The following is a 13,092-nucleotide window of genomic DNA, read 5'->3' on the forward strand; positions in this document are numbered from 1 at the left end:
CTGGTGGGTTATTCATTCTGCTCCAGCTGTTCTGCCTTCCCCAAGCAGGTCCTTCCAGATGTTTCTCTCTGATCCATGACATTTATATATTCAATACTCTAGCCCAACAGTTCAATTATACTAAACCCAGAGAGAGGGGAGGAAGGAGGAGAAAGCTTTTTCTTTTTCATTTTCATTTTTTACCTTTTCACCAACTGAGCCATTAGGTCCTCTTGCTCCCTGAAAAAAAAAAAAATGGGGGCCAATTAATATATATTTCATTAGGTATGTTTAAAAGAAAATGCAGGATTGCAGACTCTTAAGCAACAGGACATTAAAATGGGACCCTTCCTGCTCAGTTCTGACTGATGTCTCAAAACTGAGCCCATTACAGTAGTTGTGAGTTTGCTAAGCAGGTCATGCTGAAAGCTTGTGAAACCCATCTTCCAACTATTATCTCATTACCTACCTCAAGAGTGAAAAGGAGAAGTTGAAGATTAACCAGGAAGAGATTGTAGAAGAATTCCCTTGGAGAACTGTCAGTGTACTGGGTGGGCCCGATTCCCCTCCTCGAAGCCAAGGGAAGGGACTTCAAGAATTTGATATGTATTCCCTAGGCTTTTGGAGATATGTGGATGATGGCTGGCTCTCTTCTGGAAAAATCTAAAGACCAAAAGCTGGCTGGAATAGCCCCAGAATGGGGGTGGGGGGGTCCTCTAAAGCAGTTTGCATGTCCACCGCCAATGGGAGACACAGTACAGGTTTCCTGCGGGGTTAGATGTGGATCCCAAGGAAAGGAGCCAGCTGCGAGCTCAGATAGAGGGGAGGACCAATGGGGGCTGATGGTCAGGAGTGGTCAGCCACAGGAGACACTGCACTACATCAGAGGACTGCAGTCAGGGGCCCCCAGCTAGAGAATCTCCAAGGAAACCACAGAAGCACCCGCAAGAGAAGAAGCCAGCAATTGCATGGCCACACAGAAGGCCCTGACACCATGATACACCCGCCATCTAAGGCTGTGCCTTCTCCCAAACCCCTCTTTCCCTGGGCCAGATTCCCCTTCCTATATCAAATCCATAGAAATGACAGAGTGGATAGTTCCAAAATAGTCATGCTCAAAAATAAGATGGCGAGTGATACTGAATCTGAAACACTGAGGAATGGCAAAGAGAAAACATGGGAAGCTGAAGCCAGAGGCTTCAGTGGTGGAGAGAAACCACAGGTAGAAAAATATCAGGCAAGGGAGGAGTGGAAGCCAGGAGCAGGGTGTGGCTCTGACAGGGAGATAGGTCGAAATTCTGGAGCTAGATAGCCATGGAGCCCTGCCCATCTCCCCTCACCTCCCACTTCCACTCCTGCTACAAGGATAATAAGAGTTGTTTACTGGAGCAAAGGGATAGGGCAGAGCCCCAGGTGCCTAGTGGACCCTGGGAGGTCCAGGGGTACCCCAAGCATCTAAGATCAGCTGTTGAGGCACCCTGCCTGCTGGCACATCCTACTCCTCCCGTCACTTTCCTGAAACCTGCAGAAGTAGCTACCACCCAACTCCCTAGTAATTTGTACAAACAGAGGCAGGAAACAGACTAAAGAGGGATTCCAATTTCTAAAGCAAACACACAAACAAGAAACACTACACATTTGAGGAAAGGCAACACTCTGAAAGAGAAACAACAACATCAACCATGGACGGTTTCCTGAGGAAACAGCTAAGAACACGATCCAATCAGGAGTCTAAGTAAATACTATATATTCTCAGGGAGAAAAGGGAGGATATTACAGCCAAGAAACAAGGACAAACTATTATGAAATAAGAACAGTGGTTATAGAAAAGAATCAGGGCTTCCCTGGTGGTGCAGTGGTTAGGAGTCTGCCTGCCAATGCAGGGGACCCAGGTTCGAGCCCTGGTCCAGGAAGATCCCACATGCTGCGGAGCAGCTAAGCCTGTGCGCCACAACTACTGAGCCTGCGCTCTAGAGCCCGCACGCCTAGGGCCTGTATTCCGCAACAAGAGAAGCCACCACAATGATAAGCCCGTGCACCACAATGAAGAGTAGCACCTGCTCACCACAGCTAGAGAAAGCCCGCACACAGCAACAAAGACCCAACACAGTCAAAAATAAATAAATAAATAAATATTTTAAAAATGAAAAAATCAATTAGAGACCTTAGAGACAAAAATATATAACTGCTGAGAGAAAGTACTCTACAGAAGGGTTGAATAACAGAAGAGACACACCTGAAGAGAGAATCACAGAAAGAATCCCGTTACTCTATGGGATGGTGGGAGGAGAGGGGTGCTTGCAGAAGGAAGCAAGCCTGGCTGGCTAGACTCTGTCACTTCCCTGCCTGCTGGCCTGACCTGGGAAAAATTAAGTGTGACCTTTTATCCCGGGCAGAAACAGAAAGAATCGGGTTCCAGTTTTGTTGCCCAATATGCAGGCTACAGTTTCTGTGTCTGCTTTTCTTGGGTGTTACCAGCCACACCATCTTCTGCTGCCTGACACAATCTGTCCTTGAAGGAAGTACCAACCTTATGCATTTTTCAAGTAACAAGTCAAATCACAGTCAGGGATACTGTGAAATAGACGTTAACTTAGTCCCATCTCTTGACTTTTGGACTCTACCCTCTGAAAACATTATTATTGTGTTGCCAGTTGACCCCGTTCAAGAAAAAGATGTTCATAAGGTAAAAAACTATACTTTTTCAATTGCCTTCCTGACTCTTTTCAAATCAAGAGTATATCTTGTAGCAGTTTCAAAGGAAGTTCTAGAAGATATGTGGGACCTTGATTTATCTTTCTCAGCAACAGATGATTTTATCCAGCTTGTACATATGAAGGCAGGAAATAAGTCCCCTGTCACTGGAGGCGTGTAAGCTGAGCAGAGATTGTGGAGGGGCATCAAGGATCAAATGTATCATTGGATCTTATGTGGTGTTACACCCCTGAGATTATTCATTTTCTTTAGCAATTTTTGTTATTTCACATTCAGACTATTCTCCTTGGTCTACTTTTTTGGGGGGCGTGGGGGTGGGGGGTAAATGTCATGTGCGAGGCTTTCCTCCAGCTCTCCAGATGCAAATTTCCAAGTCCTTCTAGAGTCTACTTTTCCTTGACCAGAAAACATCATATACACACAGGGCAACAAATTAGGCCTCACAGCAAATTCCAGGAAGAAAAATGTGATTTATCTGCCACAATTAGTCTGGGCAAGCCTGCCACTTTGCGCACAACCGAGTGTCTGAGCAGCTGCAGAGTGCACCTGTGAGGGTGTTTGTGTGCGGATGTGGGCATGGGCGTGGGTATTCTTAAGTCTGAGACCAGCCAGGGAGGGGTGTGTGGGGAGGGTGTGTGGGGAGGGGTGTGTGGAAGGGGTGTGGGGGGAGGGGTGTGTGGGAGGGGTGTGTGTGGGAGGGGTGTATGTGGGAGGGGTGTGTGTGGGAGGGGTGTGTGTGGGAGGGGTGTGTGTGGGAGGGGTGTGTGTGGGAGGGGTGTGTGGGGAGGGGTGTGGGGAGGGGTGTGTGGGGAGGGGTGTGTGGGGAGGGGTGTGTGGGGAGGGGTGTGTGTGGGAGGGGTGTGGGGAGGGGTGTGTGGGGAGGGGTGTGTGGGGAGGGGTGTGTGGGGAGGGGTGTGTGGGGAGGGGTGTATGTGGGAGGGTGTGTGGGGGAGGGGTGTGTGAGGAGGGGTGTGTGGGGAGGGTGTGTGGGGAGGGGTGTGTGGGGAGGGTGTGTGGGGAGGGGTGTGGGGGAGGGGTGTGGGGGGGAGGGGCGGGGCAGGGAAGCTGGTAAGAAGAACAAAGAAGATGAGAGTAAGTCTTGTGATGTTTCCTGCAAAATTTAATTTCTTATGAAACAGTCAGTACGTGTAAAATGAGTTCTATAAAGCTCGACAATTGTTTCTTTCTTCTTTTTCTGAGAAATGAGCTTTCCACGAAAATCGAGTTACTGTTTCAATAAAAATACTCCTGAGAGCTGACGGAAACTGGAAATTCAGTGACAAGCATGGTGTCTAGGGAGTCAGCACTTTCCACAACTCCGTCCAGGTGGCGTACACAGAAGGCCTCCACTCCCCACCCCAGCGGGGAGGCTCCTCCCTCCTCTGAACCCCAGTGAAGCTCATGACTACATCTCTAGAAGGAAGCTCACCTCATCTTTATTGCCCCCCTTTGTGGAACATGGGAATGCAGTAGGGGCAGGAACCCCGCCCCACAGCACCATGTAGCTTAACAGAAGACTGCAGGGGCTTACAGAGAAGGGAGAGACTGAGGGCGTGCGAGACTCAGGAATGGAGGGTGAAAAGGGCACCTGAAGAAGTTTCATTCATGCATCAAACTGCTCACAGAAGCCTGGGCTAGGTTCTAAGGATACACAGACAGTGCTCACGCCCTGCTTGTAAGGCTGGGGTTGGGAGCAGACTGGTAAGCGAACAGCTTCAGTGACCCTGGCTGGAGGGGTCCCGCAGAATCAGTACTGTGCTAACGGGAAGCAGAGGAAGGAGGGGTGCTTTCTGCTCACAGAGTCCAGGAGAGCTTCCCAGAGGGTATATCTGAACTGGGCTTCTGAGAATGAGGAAAGGGAAAGGACAGCCCAGAGAGGAAACCACAGGCCAGGGCCAGGAGGCTGTGCAAGCCCAGAGCCTTTCAGTAGGGCTGGCTGGCTGGCCTGGAGGCCGGGTGTGTAAGGGGGCAGCGGGAGGTGCAGCTGGAAAGGTGGGTCAGGAAGGGCCTTGAAGGTCTGCACATAGTGAGGGCTCTGTCCTGCAGGCAACGGGGAGCCGCTGGCGCTTTCTCAGTGGAGAGGGCAGTGAGTGCTGACAGCCTGCTCTAGGAAGATGGACTGGGCAGGGTGGGGAGAAGGGGGCACCAGCAAGGAGCCTGATGCCACACTGCAGGCAAGGAGAGACGAACGCCAGGTCAGGGCGGAGAGAGAGGTGGACATCAGATTGGCCAGTCTTGGCAACAGATGGTTCATGGTAGGAAAGGGAGAGGAGGGAGGAGTTAGAGAAGACTCTGCTTTTGAGTCCAGGGGACTGGGTAGATGGCAGTGCCATTCACGGAAGCTGGGGACATGCAGGAGTGGGCAGGGGAAGGCGCTGAGTGCAGGTTTGGGCATAAAGAGCTCCGGGAGGGGGAGACATCCAGCATGCGGACCAGGATGGGATCAGAGGCAAGGTCAGGCTTAGAGGTCAGAGAGGCAGGGTGGGCCTGGTGATTCTCCGTGTTGGAACCCGCCCCCCTCTTCTCCGTACCTTCTCCCCTTTCATTCCAGGAAGGCCGGAGGCTCCATCAAGTCCAGGCTTTCCCTCAGGGCCCTGAGGAACATCAAGGATAATCAGCCCACAACATCTCTGAGAAGAATCAAATATGAACCCTCTTTGGAAAAGGAGGCCAGGGCTGGGAAGACCCAGCAGGTGAGGCCAGTGGGTCCAAAGCCTTGTGTCAGCCCATAGCAGAACACCTGTCCTGGCCCCAGTTCAGCCACGGCCGGCTGTGCATCTGTGGACGAGGGTCCTTCACTCTCTGGGTTGCATTTTCTCTTCTGTGGGGAGTCGGGGGCAGGGCTGGACTAGGTGATTTGTGGGGGCCTCCCACCCCGGGCCCAGCGCTGGTGCTCTATGATTCCAAGATTCTACAAGAGCTTGCATTTCCTATACTAAGATAAAGCAGTGAAACAATGTGTAGGATAATGTTTTTCTTGGCTGCTGCTGCTTTTTTTAAAAAATAAATTTATTTATTTTATTTATTTATTTTTGGCTGTGCTGGGTCTTCATTGCTGCACGCAGGCTTTCTCTAGTTGCGACAAGCAGGGGCTACTCTTTGTTGCGGTGCACGGGCTTCTCATTGCGGTGGCTTCTCTTGTTGCGGAGCATGGGCTCTAGGCACTCAGGCTCAGTAGTTGTGGTGCATGGGCTTAGTTGCTCTGCCACATGTGGGATCTTCCCGGACCAGGGCTCGAACCCGTGTCTCTTGCATTGGCAGGCAGATTCTTAAACACTGAGCCACCAGAGAAGCCCGGCTGCCGCTTCTTATGAGTCTTAGTAATGTCTCAGCTGAGGAGGAATTTGTTTACAAATGCTAGCTAGCTCCTCACTCCCTGTCGTAAGCCTTAGCACTGGGGTCTGCAGTCTGTACCCCCTCCCTGGCTAAAGGAAGCCCCATAGGCACAGAGGGGCAATGGCTTCGGCAGCTCACCGGGGGACCAGGTTCACCAGCAGGTCCATCTTCTCCAGGGGATCCAGGGGGTCCCGTGAAAACATCAGTTCCTGGTTTTCCTGGAATCCCAGGTAAGCCAGGTGGGCCTGGGGGACCTGGAGGACCCTAAAAATAGACACCTTGTTAAGAAACAGTGCAGGAGGGGACAAATATATATGTTCCATTCACTCCATTTCTGAAAACAACTCTACAAGTAGAGACTGGTATTCCTACTTAGAAGATGGGGAAACTGAGGCTTAGTGACATGATGTGACTTGCTCAAGAGCTCACACACACAGCTAATGAGGAGAAGAGCTGGGATTTGAATCCAGGTCTTTTTAAGCGCATTATATCATGTTTTCTCCCTAGATGTATGTACATAATAAAAATATAATTTGTTGGAATTCTCAGAGATGCTCTAATTTAGTTTTCTGATTACCTGAGAGGTTAGTCCAAAACTGCCTATTGTTAACCCTTATTAAAAACATCCCTGCAATGTACTAGTCTCTTTAGCCTCGGGCTGGGTTGGCTGATGCCACCAGCTTGGAAGTCCCAGCTGGGTCCCGCTCCACTCATCCAGTGAGTCCTGAACCCTTCCAGCCCTGTCATGATGAGTGAGCAGAGGGCAGCCGAGTGGAGCCTTCTAGGTGGGGGTTCAGCACAAGGGCTCAGAGGAAGGGATGGAGATGAGGTTGGGGCCCTGGGGACAGAGGCACGAGATGCAGCTGAGAAGAGAAGTGCTCCCGGGGGAAATCTAGAGGGACCAGTGGGGGCCCAGCCTTGGGCAAGAAGCTGGGGGAGCAAGAGGTGCCAAAGAGGCAGAAAGAGTGGTCTGGAGAGGTAGGGAGGGGGCCGCCTCAGGGTAGGAAGGATTTTGAGAAGGGTCTGGAAGCCAAAGTGTGAAATGCTACCTAGAGAAGAGGCCAGCAGGTCTCTGTAATGGGTAAGGGGGTGGGGGGCAGAGCCAGGTGGTAGAGGTGAAGGTCATGGGCATACGTGCTGTGGAAGAGCCTGCTGGAGAAGGCTACCGGGGGAAGGAGGCAAGTGGCAAAGTGGGGCTCCTAACTATAAACTAAGGCTCAGACTCACTTAAAACTGATGGAAGACGGAAATGCCAAACACATACAAATGTAGAGGGGAAAGTATAGCGAGTCCCAGGAGCCCACCATCAGCCGCAAGAGTTATCAACGGTGGCAATCTGCTTTCATCTGTTATTGGCCCCTGTGTCCCTCCCTCCTGGATCCTCGTGAAGGCTGCCCCCGACACTAGGCTGTTTAACCCTTCACACTTACTCTTAACAGTTCCTCGCTGCGCACTGGGTCACCAGAGCCGACGTCCAAGCCCCAGCCCAGGCTGGAGCCCTCAGCCTCCACTCCCACCTGTACAGAGAAAAAGTTCCCACGGCTTGGTTTCACCTGCTACTCTCCAAGGACAGCTGTGTCACTGAAAGTCTTCCCATATATATTCTGTGGCCCTATAACTGCTGCTGCCAACTTTCCTTCTGGCTTTTTCTCCCGGTCCCCTCTACAGTTGCCCTCCTCCCTCTCCCCCTCCCAGCTGTGCGGCCAACACACAGCCAGTCCTCAAACACAGGACACACTTTCACAGCCTCTTTTGCTGCCTTTCAAATCCCTACTCATCCTTCAAGGCCCAGTTCCATGGTCACCTCCTCCATGGAGCCCTACCCAACCCCATTTTCAGAGAGAATTCACCTCTCCTACTCTGTGTTCCCACCAGCCACTGCGGGGGTCTGGATTTAGCAGTAGGACCACCTGACTTGAAGCTCAGTTGTGCGTGTGTTGGTCCCACTATGCTAGGACTCCTCCAGGGTCGGCCCAATCCTGAGATATCTCTGGGTGCCCAGTGTCCAGCATGAGATCTGACACTGAGAAGGCACTCATTATGTACTTGTTGAATGCCATCAAATTCCTCCAAGGAACAAAAGGAAACTTCCAAAACACCTTTCTGGTACTTAGTTCCTGAAGATGGGAACCAGGCAAGGCCTAATTCAATCATCGAATAAGGAAGAGCTGGGTTAGGGGTTAGAGCTGAGCTTAGGCAGATTGTGGCAGTGTGGGCGTGTAGGTGGGAGAAGGGAGGTGATGATATAAAGGCGAGGAGACAGGAGGCTGTTGCCAGCATCCAAGGGATGAGGAGGTGCTGCACAGCTAGACTCGGGGGCTTCGGGACTGACTGGATTGAGGGGGGGCACTCGAGGATGTTTCCTGGCTTCTCTCTTCATGATCAGGAAGATGGGGTACCATTCCCAGAGCAGGGGAACCCTGGGGGGACAGCAGGCCTGGAAGCATGGTGACAAGCTCAGTTTGGGATGTGCTTAGTTTGAGGGACCTGGGGGTCTTTCAGGGCACAGGATATAAACGGGATGTAAATGGTTTCTGCTCCTGGACTCTCTGAGAGAGTCCTGGTACAGGAAAGAGAAATGAGCTCTGACTGGATGGCACTTGGGGGCAGACGGGAAGGATCCGCCTGTGGCTGTTTTGTGCATCCCCGGCCCCTGCACACTGTGCATGTGACAACCCTGGGTGGGAATCTCACCGTGGGTCCAGCAGGTCCAAGGGGGCCAGGAAGTCCCTCCCCAGCTTCACCCTAAAGAGAACAAGATGTCAGTGGAACACTGGGCACCCCTCCCACTCTCCCCTCCTCTCTCCCGAAACTGTGCTTATTTCAAGAGGAGGCTTATGCAGGAGTTCTACATACCTAATTTGTTGAGCGTGTACTACGTGCCAGGTAAAGTTTTCCATGTATTAATTCATTTAATCCTCACCACATCCCAGGGAGAAAGTTCTACAATCCCCATTTTATACATGAATAAACAGAGAGAGGGGTGTGGCAGAGCCAGACATGAATGCCCCTCTCACCCACTGCCTTGGGTGACTCTGAGTTTCAAAATGAGCCAAAAGATATTCCAGAGTGGGTACTCCCAAGACTGTCCCTATTGTGTTATTAAACTGTCTGCTCAGGAATTGGGGCACCCATTTCAATTCATCACAAATTCCTGACACAGGCACTTAGGGTGATCTATCTTCATTACTTATGTGCCATGATGAAATCCTGCATGTTCGTCTCTCTCTTTCACCTTTCTCCCCACACCTCTCTCCCCCTCTCTCTCTTCTTGGAGCTTTTTAAAAATCTCATTGGATGGGAATTCCCTGGCAGTACAGTGGTTGGGACTCTGTGCTTCCGCTGCCGTGGCCCGGGTTCAATCCCTGGTCGGGGAACTAAGACCCCCGCAAACGTGGAGAGGCCAAAAAAGAAAAATTAAAAAAAAATTGTTTTAAACATCTCATTGGAAAAGTCAGAAGCCCCCTTGACAGAAAAACCACCATATATTAGGAACCTACCAACCCTCACAGCTCTACTACTTTAAGGCCACAACTGCTGACATTTAGGGAGGGTACTTCCTTCCAGGGTTTTTGCATGTGTCTATTTTTAAATAGTTAAGACCACAGTAGGACCACCTGACTTGAAGCTCAGTTGTGCGTGTGTTGGTCCCACTAGGCTAGGACTCCTCCAGGGTCGGCCCAGTCAGTATACTGAAGTTCATAACCAGCTTTTTTTCCACTTAGCATTATATGGTAAGTATTTTCCTCCATCATTAAATATTCCTAATAAGTATAATTTTAATAACTGCATAATGTTGCATTATTTGAACATCCTTTAATTCAGTTAACTCCCCTATTGTTGGCTAGTTAAACTGTGTCTAGTTTTTTTTCCATTATGGACAATAATGAGATTAACATCCACGTACACAAAGCCTTTTTACATATCAGACTATCTCCTTTAGGATTGATTCCTAGAACAAAAGTGTCTGGGTCAACAATACGCAGTTTTATGGTGTTGATATGTGTTGACCAAGAACTTCTCAGCAGTAGTAAACCACTGACACTGTCACCAGCATAGCTGGTCTCACTGGGCCCTCACCAAGTGCCAGCTTCTCAAAGAACAAAATATAAAGGATCTAAGGACAACTGAACCAGGTTTCCCAATAAATCAATGGCAAAAAGAACAAAGTAGGTGGGAGACAATCATAGACCAAAAGAGACTTAAGAGACACATCAACCAAACACAAAGCAGACCTTGTTTGGATTCAGATTCAAACTAAGTGCAAAAAGGCACTTTTAAATAACTAGGGTATTAGATAATATGAAGGAACCACTGTCAATTTTGTTAGATGGATAATCACATCCATTATTACCACTGATGGATGACACTGTGGCTAAGGGGAAAAAAAGGTCCCAGATCAACCTATTAACAATACACATTAACATGTTTATGAGTTAAATGATACAATGTTTGGGATTTGCTTTAAAATACTCCAGTCTTCCCCTTCCCTCCACTCCAAAAAGATGGCTGTAGGAGGGGGAACAGATAAAGCACGACTCGCGTTATGTTGCTGAGTGATGTGTATGTGGGGGGGCTTCCCACTTCTAAAAGACAAAGTCACAGCCCTTAAATGGTGACAACCTCGCACCTGTGCATAGAACTTTCCGAACATTCCCTGACCTGCATTCTGACTTGACCTCACAGCCACCCTCTTCTACAGATGAGGAAACTGAAGCCCAAAGAAAGGGATTTGTGTGAGATCGTACAGTTGCAACCCAAAAACTCGTGTTGGAAGGGACCTGAAGGTGACCCTCTCCCCCCTCCCCCCCACCACACACAAACACACCTCTGATGCTTCTATTTCCTCTACAGTCCCTGCCACGTCTTACAAGCTTCCCCACCTCCAGGATGGAATCTAATGACATTTGAGATGGGCCTTTGTATCTTTAGGCAGCTCTGCCTATTAGAAAGCTCTCATTCCAATTAAAGAAGTGGGCAATTTGGGACACAAAGCCAGGTGCCCTAGGTTTTTACCTCTTGCATCTTCTCCACAAACTGCAGCTTCCTTGTGTGTTCCTAGGTTGGAGGACCCTCAAAAGCCCAAATTCCACATTTTGCAAACCAAAATGAAAACCTCCCTCTAGGAAAGCCAGGAGCAAGCCCCTCTGGCCTTTCTTTCTCTCCTCTGTAAGACCGGCCAAGTCAAATCTTCATGCCTCTACGCAAAGTGATATCTTCACTTACCGGAGGGACCCCTCTTTCCGGAGCTACTGTGGGTATGGGAAGCGGGGGCGCCTCAGGGAGAGCGCCACCCAACTCTTCTGCCCCAGCTGCGGGAAGGGGCTGCTCTGTTGTGGCTGCTGCTAAGTCTTCATCACCAGGACCCTGAGAAGCCAAACCAACACGATGAATCAAGCCACCTCACCCATGATGCAATGTGCACACTGCTGCTGGGGAGTTTTGTTGACTTTCCTTTCGGTGGCACTAGCCCAGTTTCAAAGCACTTTCCTACCTACAACTGTCATTACACCCGACACACTCACAGAAGCACAGACTCATAATCCCCTTCTGAAACATGCATCTCCTCTAAACCCCCTCCCCAGTCATGGTGCTTACTGCCTCTCACCCCAGCAATGCTGTCTAACTTTGGACCACATTCCGAGAAAGTTCTCCTTGGACAAAGATGGGGGTAGAGGGTCAGGACAAAGCCTGCTCCCCTGACCCCCTCTGCTATGCTCCTTCAGTTACATCCTGCCTCCCTCTGGTTGGTGCCGACCCAGATAAATGCTCTAACGAAGCTGCCTGTGCATTTGGCTCTGGGAAGGCCGCTGTGAGGCAGAGAGGATGCTAGGAGACACTTACAGAAGTGACTACTTGCTTGGGGGCCGCTGTGGGTGTGAGGGGAACCAGGCCATCAGTCGGGAACCCGCTGGCCTCCTCTTCCTCAAAAGTGCTGAGGGGCACTTTTGCTGCAGCCGCTGCTATTGTTAAGCTTTCTTCACTGATTGGACCCTGAAATGAAATTGGCATAAGTGATCGTGACACTTCATCCACACCCCTGGTTGGTGGGTGTGTGATTGTGGGGAGGAACCTCCTGAGGCCATCAGATAAAAGCATGGTCACAGCTCATCTAGGACCAGCCTTAGCCCCCAGACCCCCAGAGCTCCAGGCTAGAACGCACCTCTCGGATCGTCCCCTCCCTGCCCCGGAGTACCCTCCAGCACACCTCTGCCGCGTGCTTTGGCCCAAACCTGCGCATCCTCAGGAACTGGCACTCCCTACCTCCACAGGAAGCCCTTCTATCTCCAGACAGCTCTGCTACTTAAGTTCTAGTTTCTGTTGAGTAAAGACTTGGTAGAACTGGGAACTGATCCCTAGTTTTCTCACCCTGTGACAAGGGATTTGCCTTTAAAGAAGAAGGAAAGGTAAGGAGGGAGGGAAGAGAGATGAAGGAGAAGAAAGAGAAGAGGAAGAAGAAGCAGGAGATGGTGGTGGTGACGATTTGTTAATTACAATAATCCAGTAACTGCCAAGTGGCCTTGGGAGCTCCGTCACCTGGCCAGGGCATACCTTCCCCACTGTAAAGTTTCCTTGTCTGGACATTAGACCAGAGGTGAAAGGCTGGGAGTGAATGTGTGGAATGATCTCAAAGGCCAGTGTTGACATGTGATGGCCTGACAACCCCCTCTTTTCACTCACTCAGCAAACATCTACTGAGTCCCCAACATCTGCCGGGATGAAGACAGATCAATGAGCAAGAGGTATGTGATCCCTGGCCTCACAGAGCCTCCGGCCTGGTAGGGAGCCAGTTGTGATGAGGCTTTCCGAGGAGACGTTTGGGGTACTGGGAATGTGTCTGATGGGGAGACTTCACAGCCTGGGAGGCACCTCCCTGATGAAGCGGTGTCTGAGCTGAACTCTAAAGGATAAGCAGGAATTAACGGAGGGAAGAAGGAGGAGGAAAAGGTTCCAGGCAGAGAGGAGAGGGTGTGGGAAGATTCTAAGGCAAGAAGGAAATAGGCATGTTCAAGAAACTGAAAGAAGGCCAGTGAGGCTGGAGCTCCAAGAGCAGGGACAGTG

General features: G+C 50.4%; 1 protein-coding gene across 5 annotated transcripts in view; it reads right to left on the minus strand.

Moving 5' to 3' along the window:
• COL15A1 (collagen type XV alpha 1 chain) overlaps window positions 1–13,092 on the minus strand; it is a 98,205-nt gene that overhangs the window by 35,052 nt on the left and 50,061 nt on the right. For 4 of the 5 annotated variants that reach the window (XM_061200195.1, XM_061200194.1, XM_061200198.1 and 1 more), the window contains 7 exons: window positions 11,875–12,024; window positions 11,257–11,397; window positions 8,725–8,775; window positions 7,461–7,547; window positions 6,169–6,294; window positions 5,226–5,288; window positions 184–219 (listed from right to left, as the gene is read on the minus strand). In XM_061200195.1, the coding sequence (XP_061056178.1) occupies window positions 184–219; window positions 5,226–5,288; window positions 6,169–6,294; window positions 7,461–7,547; window positions 8,725–8,775; window positions 11,257–11,397; window positions 11,875–12,024 (654 nt within the window). The remainder of the gene's footprint in view (window positions 1–183; window positions 220–5,225; window positions 5,289–6,168; window positions 6,295–7,460; window positions 7,548–8,724; window positions 8,776–11,256; window positions 11,398–11,874; window positions 12,025–13,092) is intronic. The other variant, XM_061200197.1, reaches the window with a different exon arrangement.

Source organism: Eubalaena glacialis, chromosome 9 (genome assembly GCF_028564815.1).
Source record: "Eubalaena glacialis isolate mEubGla1 chromosome 9, mEubGla1.1.hap2.+ XY, whole genome shotgun sequence".
Classification (NCBI taxonomy): domain Eukaryota; kingdom Metazoa; phylum Chordata; class Mammalia; order Artiodactyla; family Balaenidae; genus Eubalaena; species Eubalaena glacialis.